This window comes from Limulus polyphemus, unplaced genomic scaffold, assembly GCF_000517525.1.
Source record: "Limulus polyphemus unplaced genomic scaffold, Limulus_polyphemus-2.1.2 Scaffold1468, whole genome shotgun sequence".
In the NCBI taxonomy this organism is placed as follows: domain Eukaryota; kingdom Metazoa; phylum Arthropoda; class Merostomata; order Xiphosura; family Limulidae; genus Limulus; species Limulus polyphemus.
In genome coordinates this window covers 10,588-21,275 of record NW_013667078.1, presented here as the reverse complement: position 1 = coordinate 21,275, position 10,688 = coordinate 10,588, and the positions used below count along the sequence as shown (strand labels likewise).

General features: G+C 33.6%; 1 protein-coding gene across 3 annotated transcripts in view; it reads left to right on the top strand.

Annotated features, from left to right (window-relative positions):
• LOC106463714 (alkylglycerol monooxygenase-like) overlaps positions 1-10,688 on the top strand; it is a 25,945-nt gene that overhangs the window by 6,553 nt on the left and 8,704 nt on the right. For 2 of the 3 annotated variants that reach the window (XM_013923776.2, XM_022391297.1), the window contains exons 2-6: positions 1,112-1,280; positions 3,228-3,355; positions 5,498-5,649; positions 8,244-8,347; positions 10,491-10,586. In XM_013923776.2, coding sequence (XP_013779230.2) covers positions 1,173-1,280; positions 3,228-3,355; positions 5,498-5,649; positions 8,244-8,347; positions 10,491-10,586 — 588 coding nt within the window. In that variant the 5' untranslated portion in view covers positions 1,112-1,172. The remainder of the gene's footprint in view (positions 1-1,111; positions 1,281-3,227; positions 3,356-5,497; positions 5,650-8,243; positions 8,348-10,490; positions 10,587-10,688) is intronic. The other variant, XM_022391298.1, reaches the window with a different exon arrangement.

Genomic DNA, 10,688 nt, shown 5'->3' with positions numbered 1-10,688 from the left:
CACCGAGTCATGATTCTTCCATTCCACTACTACAGATCACTACACCTATCATTCCGTCTACTTCACACCGAGTCTTGACTCCTTCATTCCACTACTACAGATCACTACACCTATCCTTCTGTCTACTTCACACCGAGTCTTGACTCCTTCATTCAGCTATTACAGATCACTACACCTATCCTTCTGTCTACTTCACACCGAGTCTTGACTCCTTCATTCAGCTATTACAGATCACTACACCTATCCTTCCGCCTACTTCACACCGAGTCTTGACTCCTTCATTCAGCTATTACAGATCACTACACCTATCCTTCCGCCTACTTCACACCGAGTCTTGACTAATTCATTCCACTACTACAGATCACTACACCTATCCTTCCGCCTACTTCACACCGAGTCTTGACTAATTCATTCCACTACTACAGATCACTACACCTATCCTTCTGCCTACTTCACACCGAGTCTTGACAAATTCATTCCACTACTACAGATCAATACACCTGTCCTTCAGCCTACTAAGTATTTGAATCTTTAATTGTTGTAGAAATCAAAGAACAGTATGCTTGGATTTTTTTGAATTACTACAAGTGCTAACCCCTTCCAATGACCCAGTAACAAATTAATGTCTTATAGCGCTAAACGTAGGGGTATATTCTTTACAGTGGGGGATAGCACTGATAGCCCATTGTGCAGTTTTGCGCCTAACCACACAATAAAGTTAGTTAACGCGAACACTGTCTTCTTTTAAAGTTTTCCAGTTTTAATACATTATCTATTATTTATCTCTTCTAGTATTTGAACTTGCTGGATCACAGTTATTCTAATGCTGTTGTCGTTAATGTAATATACCCGGTTTCTAGCGTTGTAAGTAGGCAGACATACCGCTGTGCCACTGGAGGGCTTCTATCATTTGCATTAATTATTATATCTATGACATGGTTATATACTTGATTATCGGGAAGTATTTTCGAGGGTATTGACCTACTATTGTTAACTACTGATGAAGGTAAACTATAGACTCATAGAAACCTCGGTTAGTAAACTTAATATCATTCATCAGTACAAAAATAGGCAGATAGATAATCTACATATTTCCTTTTTCACATTTCAGTTGATTTCGGAACACCAAAATTTGCTGAACCAAGACACAAAAAGAAGAATTAATTAAAAAAATGGATGAAATACTTAGTTTAAAACGCCTTGGTTACTTATTTTACATCGTCGATCCTAGAAAGCACATATTTGAAAAAATTGAAGAAGTCCCACACTACATCAATGAGGTGAGTTTGTGATTACATCTTTAGTCTGTATTTGGTCGTTTTGCGAGATTTATAATCTAGATTTCTATACCATAGATTATCTTATGGGATCAATGCATAGTACAGGGTGTTCAAGTACTACGTAACATGCTATAAACTGAATCCACAAAAAGATAATAACAGTTATGAACTTGTAGTTTATGGTTTTTTAATTGTTTGTTTGTTTGTAATTAAGCACAAAGCTACACAATGGACTATCTGTGCTCTGCCCACCACGGGTATCGAAACCCGGTATCTAGTGTTGTAAGTCTGCAGATATACCGCTGTGCCACTAGAGGGCTTGTTATAAGTTTTTAATACGTCACATAATTTTCGGACACCCTGTATGTCAAATATATTATGATTTACTCATTTTCCCTGAAATTTAGAAACAGTCTGATAACTAAAATGAAATGACATGAGACAAATAAGTGTGACTGTAATTTGACAATTTTTCAGATTTTATTTCGGAAGCTGAGCAAGTTTAAATATTTAATGAGTTATAAATTTTTGTGTAGCTACAATATTAAAATAACGACTTCACAATATCCTAAATATAGAATATAAATATCTAACTTTTTAGTACGCTTTCTTAGCTACTTAGTATTTTTACATTTTGAAATGTCCCCCGATGGGATAGCAGTAAGTCTACGGACTCACAAACCTAGATTTCGGGATTCGATTTCCTGCGGTGGACACAACAAATGGTCCAATGTGGCTTTGCTCTAAAACGAACAAACAAATGTTTCTAAACTTGATATTTTTGCGTCCATGTCAAACATTTCGTCAGTATTGTCAGAAACATTTATTTCTATCATATCTCAGTTAAATGAACGTGACTTACAAATATGGTGGGGCTGGTCGTAGCCTAGTAGCTTAGCGTGCCTGGACTGTAAATCCAAAGGTTCATGGTTCGTGGCCTATTATCAAAAATATTTTGCCCCTCATTTTGGGGCCGTGAGTCTGGTCATTGCATGACTGGTCATTCCTCGGAACAACTTATAATAAAACTTGCTTGTTTTGCCTGTTGTCGTGCATATTGTAGGTTTCAAAGTACAAGCTAGATGTGTTACTTTCCACTATTGAGGACGGGAAAACAAAACTGAATGCATCTCCATTTATTTTTTTAAAATTTGCAAGTGACAAAAACGAAATTGCTTCTTTGAGCACTATACACATATAAATACTAGCAAGTGTACATGTGCGGCATTTATTTTGTTGGCTTCACGATAATGGCAGGATGGTGGGCCTAAGTCTACCGAATGTGGACGATCATCTAAAGTAGATAAGTCCTACGCACAACATTAAATATCACTTGTTTGGGACCGTTTTTATGTACTAAGAATTGCTGCTAAGTTCGAATACTGTTTGTGATCATGTTTCATTCTTATAAGTGTTGTTTGAAGTTAAGCACAAAGCTACACAATGGACTATCTGTGCTCTGCCCACCACGGGTATCGAAACCCGGTATCTAGTGTTGTAAGTCTGCAGATATACCGCTGTGCCACTAGAGGGCTTGTTATAAGTGAAAAGCTGTACTCAGAAATAAATGTAATATTTCTATCAAAAGATATTAGCTTTATACGTGTTCAACAATTAAATAATAAAGCATCGGAAATGTGTGTTTCTCGAACAACAAAGCTAATCGTTTACTGTATCAAAACATAGCACAAGACTGACCCGAAATAACATTGACTAAGTTACATACCTTAAGACATAAAATTACAGTCCTGTCTCTGTCTTAGCGGAGACTAGCGACTAGTATGTGGTTTAAGTATAGTTGATATCTACATATATTTGAACTAACTAGTGAAGAACTAAAAAAAAGAATTTGTATTTCAATACCAATTGCATACTTAACAATTCTTAATATTTACGTTATGAATTGATGAGTACCGAAGGCATAGTACTTATGTTTATCTTTTTTAGGCACTGCCTTTGTTCTTCCTCGGGTACGTACTAGAACTAGTTGTGGCAAAATGGAAAAACAAAAAATATCACCGTACCAACGACACTATAACAAGCGTTTCGCAAGGGATACTTAATGAAAGCACAAAGTAAGCTTTGATTTTTTTTCTACTATATATGTCTTGTCTTTGCCAGTGTTTGGTCATTGTGCACGGCCTGGGAAAGTCAGGTTTAATTCAGATCTCTTCCTACCCTTTGTTTTAACTCATGTAAATTGCATTCGGAAAATGCGGCACGCTATACAAAGCATCTAGAACTGCACCCCATTATTTTATAAAGTTTAGTTAACTTTAACTGCATAAGTCCTAAAAATAAGAAAAGAAAATATAACACATATTGTTTGTTTATGGCCTAATGTTTCTTATCAAATATATGTTTATCCAAGTAAATTTCATGACTGACTTTCGTACCATGTTCTGTTATAAAATCCCTGCGCTCCGCTGCGGGGTTCAAAGGCCTCCTCATGGTTCACAGAGGCCCTATTGTGCCGATAGAACTTCTCCATTAGCCCTAATTAATTTTATGTCTTCCCCAATGATGGTTCGTTCCCGAAAAAAAAAACCGTTAGAATAGTGGGTGTAAGAAAACAGTTTCAAATATGGCATCCCCAGAATCTAAAGAGGGCCATGAACAGAAATGGCGATGCCAGATTCGAGTTCAGCAACCCTAAAAACCTGCTTCCATATTCCCATCGTGATTAGGAGAACTCCTGGACGCGTTTTAAGCCCTCTTTGGTAGGGGTGCTATTTCTTACAGTTAAGGACACCTCCTAGGTCGCTCCGAGTCCAGGTAGGAATTTGGTTCTGCTATCTCCAAACTATGTGAAGAATTCGCGGACAAACGAAGAAATGTACATATAACGTGAATTAACATAGAATTACGGTACTACGAGTTTCTTTCGGAAAGTTCCTGTTTAACAAAAGTGTCCACAAGAACAGTCTTGTTTAGATAATGTTTTTATTCCATTTCGTGGTTCAGAAAGAGAACACAGTTATGAATTTCTTCCACGTTTGAAACTTTCGATAACTTTCAGTATTTGTGGTATCCACCAGATTTCGGAAGATTGTTATGATTCCTAGGCTAGAATTACATTTTCTTTGTCGGAATGTTACATAAACATATTCTATGGACATTTAATAACCTAAACAAAACCCACAGAAGTGAAAAGATTGGTATTTCTTTGTGGCATCTCTCCATTTTTTTTCTTTTCATGATGAACAATGAACCTACATTCAAAAACGTTTCAAGCTTTTTGATTCGTGTTTTACGTGTGTTCGCTACTTATTCATACGCGTAAGTAAATTTGGTTATCACATTCTCGGAACGTCATTAGTTAATGTTTTTTCTTTTGTGTCCTGTGATTGGATATTTATTCTTCTCTAGCTGAAGTTAAATGGCAAGTAAAAGAATGTATATAGTTTATGGAATTGCATCTATTAAATTTATTATCAAAGATATATTTACAAATAATAATATAATATATATGAAACAATTTACCACAGAAAGACAAAATAATTCTATTAAATAATTTCATGATTGTTTAGTGTTAACTATCGAAAGTAGGTAGTAACCTTTTTTTATAATGCTTGGTTTTCACTAAACCTTAAAATATTTATAAAATTATTCTTGAAATGTAGCACATATTAACGACATATGTTTAGAAGATGGTACAAAGCTCAAACAATGAAAGTATAATTGTTTGACTAGAGCCGATACTTTCAAAAATATTCCATTGATAAAAATTAATTTATAAAACTGTAATATACGATTACAAGATAACTGTGTGTATTGTAAATTACATAGAATAATATATTTTGAATTTTACAAACTAAAAAAGCGAAACCATTTGTTCTTATATGTTTAATGAACTTATATAAAATATGGATAATTAATTTGAAGATTGTGACCTATCAAACATAACTGTTTTTAAACAGTAATTAACAGTATATATGTGTGTGTGTGTGACATCAGCAACATAACATGAGTTTCAGAATGTTTCTTTTGTTTTTGTTTTTTTTTTAAATTGAAATTATTTCTCAACTTAAAGCTACTTAGTCGGATTGGTCTATAAATTTCAATCTTTTAAAATTATTTAAAATTTTTGTGAAATTCCCATTGGATTTTTAGCATCCAGCAAAATGTTTCTAAATCTGAAATTTTCCACACCTTTCGTCCCTATAAGTACTACTGAAAGTTTCAAATAACTGAAAATATTGTTTTGTCTTCTCCAGGTTGTTTATCCGAGGATTCCAAGTGTACCTATACATATGGATATATGACAACTGGCGTTTGGTGACCCTACCTTGGAATTCAATTTGGACCTGGCTACTCTCTTTATTTGGAGTGGACTTCTTCTACTATTGGGGTCACAGATTCTGCCATGGTAAGTCACTAAAATGTTCACAGTTTCACCTATTTTGTTTGACAACGTTTATAACCTCATAGTGTAACTGCGATGGTCCTATTTTAAATATTATGCATCACGACACGCTACAACATTACAGTATGTACACAGCACTGAATGACACATACTACATTACTCCACTTATTGACACATATTATGTACAAAGCACTTAATGATACATACTATGTACACATCACTTAATGACACAAATTATGTACACAGCATTTAACGACACATATTCTGTACACAGCATTGAACGACACATATTATGAACACAGCATTTAACGACACAAATTATGTACACATCACTTAATGACATATATGTACACAGCACTTAACGACACGTATTATGTACACAGCACTTAATGACACATACTATGTACACAGCATTTAATGACATATATGCACACAACACTTCACGACATATATTATGTACACCACACTTAATGACACATACTATGTACACAGCACTTAACGACACATACTATGTATGCTAACGAGTGTACTTATTACACTTAGTAAAAATATACCATTGTAAATTTATAGAATATACAGAAAAATTAAATCGGAATTCACAAGTATAAAGAAAAAATATTAGCTTCAGTTTTACGAACTAGAGTCTGAATATATAAAATAGCTAACAATAATTTTAAGAACTGATAATAAGTAACAAGTGTTTTAATGCTTATTTCTAATTTACTGTTTTAGGATGGAGTTTCAAAGTATTGTTTCAGCTTGAAAGTTGACTCACAGGCTTTTTAAAAAATTAAACATGTTGTTTTCAAGTACAAATATAGCCATTATACTCTCTTTTAAAATAGTTTTTTAGTCTATTACGAGAGTCAAATAAAACTTAACTTCCATTCCTTTTTAGAAAATCTAAAACAAAAAGTCTCAATTCTATAGTAGTCCTGATCTAATAGAGAAACATCAACATGTAGAGCTAAGCCTATCTTATCTATAAATGCACTCATAATATCGGAACAAACAGTGCTGAAAATCCTCACGAATTGGCCTCAAAAATTAAGTCATGAACAGTTTGCTTACTAGCTATTAAGGATTAGCATGTTCGATAAAATCTCCGCTGAAAAATGGCCCCTCACATTAAGAAAAGAACCCTGAATTACTTACAAACTTTAACCGATCGATACCCGTGGTGGGCAGAGTACAGATAGCCCATCGTGTAGCTTTATGCTTAAATACAAACAAACAAAACTAATAGTAACAATACATTGTTATGCATAAGAATAAATTTAACTTCAATATATTAGCGTTTCAAGCCAGATGGATTTTGTTAATCAATCTCTTTAAAAAAATGCTCATTATCATTTTATACTGATATTCTACTATTGGTAAGCAGCAGTACGTGTGTGTGCGTATGTGTATAGTTGTATTTCCAAACCTCAGATCAAGGAAGCTTACATTGTTTCAACATGTAAAAATTAGATCTAAACATATTTAACAAGTTTGACCATCATTTGTCTCCATGTTATATGTCTTACTTTTTATTCAAAATCTAAGACATTCCACTTTAAATAATCGTTTATAATCAAAGTATTCTACGCATATTTTTTATGCGTAATAAGAAGATTTTCCATTTAATTATAGTTGTTGTTTTTATAAACGTCCAGTTGGACGCCATAGAATGCAGAGGGTTGAGTATGTTACATTAAAACTTTGGATATTCAAACCATCAAGTCACGTGACAACATCAGCTGTTATAAGCTTCATTTTGACATTGTTTGGCGTAACGTAAGTAGTATGATGTCATTAAAAACTGATCGATTTTAGAAAGGGTATGTAACAGTACTTTCGGACTCAAACATTAATACACTCAGATCATAAAAATATGCTCAGATATGGGATTTAGAATTTTAAAGATGGGATATCCCTTGTACTTTATGGCTTTGGAAAACAATAGATTATGGATAAATTTGGGGTACCAAGACAATCCAGAAAGATACACGAGTCGTACCAAAGTAAAACATCTTGTAACAGGTGAAAACCTGAGATCTCATAGACACAAAGCTCGGTGGGAAAAGCTGTACACGTGCCACAACCAACAGTACGCAACATAATCAAGAAGATTCTGCATCTGGAAAAGTGACACAAGTCACAAATATATAAGTTCATTCCACGACATACACGTTCAACCGTTGCATATCACAAGCAGCTGGAGAATGAAATGTGTATCCATACTATTACATACGAAGAAATACTGATCAAGCCGCCAAACACAGTGCCTATGGATTTCTCTGCGATCTGACTCTTGAAACGGGCACTAGAAAACCGTTTTCCTCGTTCATTAGATGGATATGGAAAGCCTGCAGAGAGAGAGGATTGATGTGCTTTGAAAATGACAGCCTTACAACAGAGACTTTTGCAATGGAGACTACGCTGCAGGGTTATTGTCAAGATACTTGGTCGTCAGATAGAACGTGACGACATGGACTGTTACGACGTAGTGAGGCACTGAAATCGTTTTAATATGACATACTCAACCTTTATATGAGACAATCCAGCAACAATGAGAAGTATTACTTTTTATCAATATATTTTAATGTATTATTTAGAGATAAACATCTTATGGACAATCCACCAAGTACATCACAGTTCAGAAGAATTTAACATTACCAGCGGTCTTCGCCAGACTTTGTTTGTATACTACATAATATCGGTATGTACATCAATGTTGTTGATTGTTCTAATAATTTACTGTCTTACATATTGAAATGAAGCTCCCATAATGAAAATAAGAAAATATGTTTTATTAACCAGGCTTGTAATATAGTTCCGATAGTAGAATAAGAAATAAAAACTTATAAAAGAAACGCCCCCCCCCCCCAGTGGCACAGCGGTATGTCTGCGGACTTACAACGCTAGAATCCGGGTTTCGATACCCGTGGTGGGCAGAGCACAGATAGCCCATTGTGTAGCTTTGTGCTTAACTTCAAACAAACAATATAAAAGAAACGAATTTGTAAAAAATTGTAACTTTGAAGTACTACATAAAACGATAGTTAAGTTCTACTATCACTATTCGCCGATAAGGTTAATATTGTTTTTATTTGTTTAAATCACGATTATACGATGTTTGAATAGCAAAGACATAAAAATAATGCTCAATAAAGATCAGAATATTTTGCACTCGCCTACCATACTCACCATCTTGTTTGGTAAACGTAATAAAAATAAACTAATGTGTAGCCCTGGTGCAGTTTTGTGCGAAATTCAAAACAAACAAACAAATAATCATCCCATCTATAAAATGCATAAGCTTAACTTATTCTCAAATTGAGAAGCTTTACGTGAAAACTACAGAATAATTTCGATTATCATGCTACAGGTATGTAAAATACAGACACACACACACAAGTTCTAAATTTTACAGTAAACGTGCAAAAAGTTAAGCGTGTTTAACTGTTGCTGGTATTGATTTCCAATGTTGTTGTTACTTTAGCGCAAAGCTAAACAATAGACTATATGCGCTACTTTCCCCGTGAGGAATCGAACCCTGAATTTTAGCTTTCTAAATCCGTAAATTTACCGCTGAATCACTGATTTCTCCAAAATATTTTATAACGTCGAAAACAGTGGTAAAATGTATCGGAAATGAAAATAGTATTTTTTTTTTTCGTATTCTGCTTACTAGAATCCTCTAAAAAAATCCAATCAAGAATGTTTCATAGTATCCAATAGGCATTTTTATATGTCCGCTTAAAATATTTGTTGATTCTCGTAGTTTTGATGTGAACTTATTTCCTTCAACTTCTTCTACCTGTCAGCCAGATGTCTCTCAGGAAGATTCTCACATAGTCTGTAATGTGATTAAACACAATAATCACAAACAATTCGAGCTGTTTACTTAATGTGTACACAAAATTTAATTGCGATAATTACTTACTTTAAGTTTTTATTTTAAATCAAAAGAAGAAACTTTCTAATATTTGTAAAGACTTGTCTGAGTGTTCTGTAAGTTGATGAATCATTTTCGTGCTCTCAAATTACGTTCCCTTCCAGCACATATATGAAGAAATTTCGTATTTAGAAAACTAAACAAATTATAATTCATTCAACTTAAACAAAGCATTTTAAGTTTATATGTACTCAAAGATATTGTAAATGTATTAAAAACCTGTAATTGTGTTTAAAAGAAGCAGGTATATCACAGCACAAAATTCCTACACAAACGTAACATATGTACATAACGTTCTTGTTTCGGCTTGATTTACTATTCCCTACATATTAGAAAAGAGCATAATATTCTTTACGACTTAGATTTAACCATATCGCAAAAAAGAACTTTTAATCGTTAACTAGGCTAGGAAATATATATATATATTTCGTAAATAAACAAAGACGCATTTAATGTGTTTTAGTTACTATCTAAATCTACGTGGGTTTTAAAACAAATTGTTTATGTTTGTCTTGAAATGAAATGTCTAACAAAACATCTAAATAAGGATGTTTAACTGGAACGTTGCTACTCAAAACAACAATTTTGTATTAACTTCCTACTGACCTGATCGATGTAAAATTAAACTTGTTTACTGCCCAACGACAGAAAAATAGACATAAAGCTTACTTTGGATGTAGCACTGAGATAATAGTATATTATAGATTGTCATTATATACTTCAGCTACAATTCTGTGACTTCTAAGTATTTGATGTGATATTTCATTCCAAGTCAATAGAGTTTCCATATCGTTTTTCTACTGTCCAGGAAATAAAATTCATAAAGAAAAATAAAATACGTAAAAGTACTGATGTAAAACAATCAAGGTAGAACTCGTATTGAGAGTAAATTCTTTCTTTTCAGCTGGTCTATCTCCCACTGGCCTTAGGAATCCCTCCTGCTATATTTTTCACGCATCACGATCTTAATCTTGTTTATCAAGTTTGGATACATACTCGGGTAAACAATACCATTTCTATGTCTTAGATGTTAGAACATATTTATATTACTCAAACAGCTACCAAATTTATTAGTCATTTAGTTAAGTTACATCGTCTATAT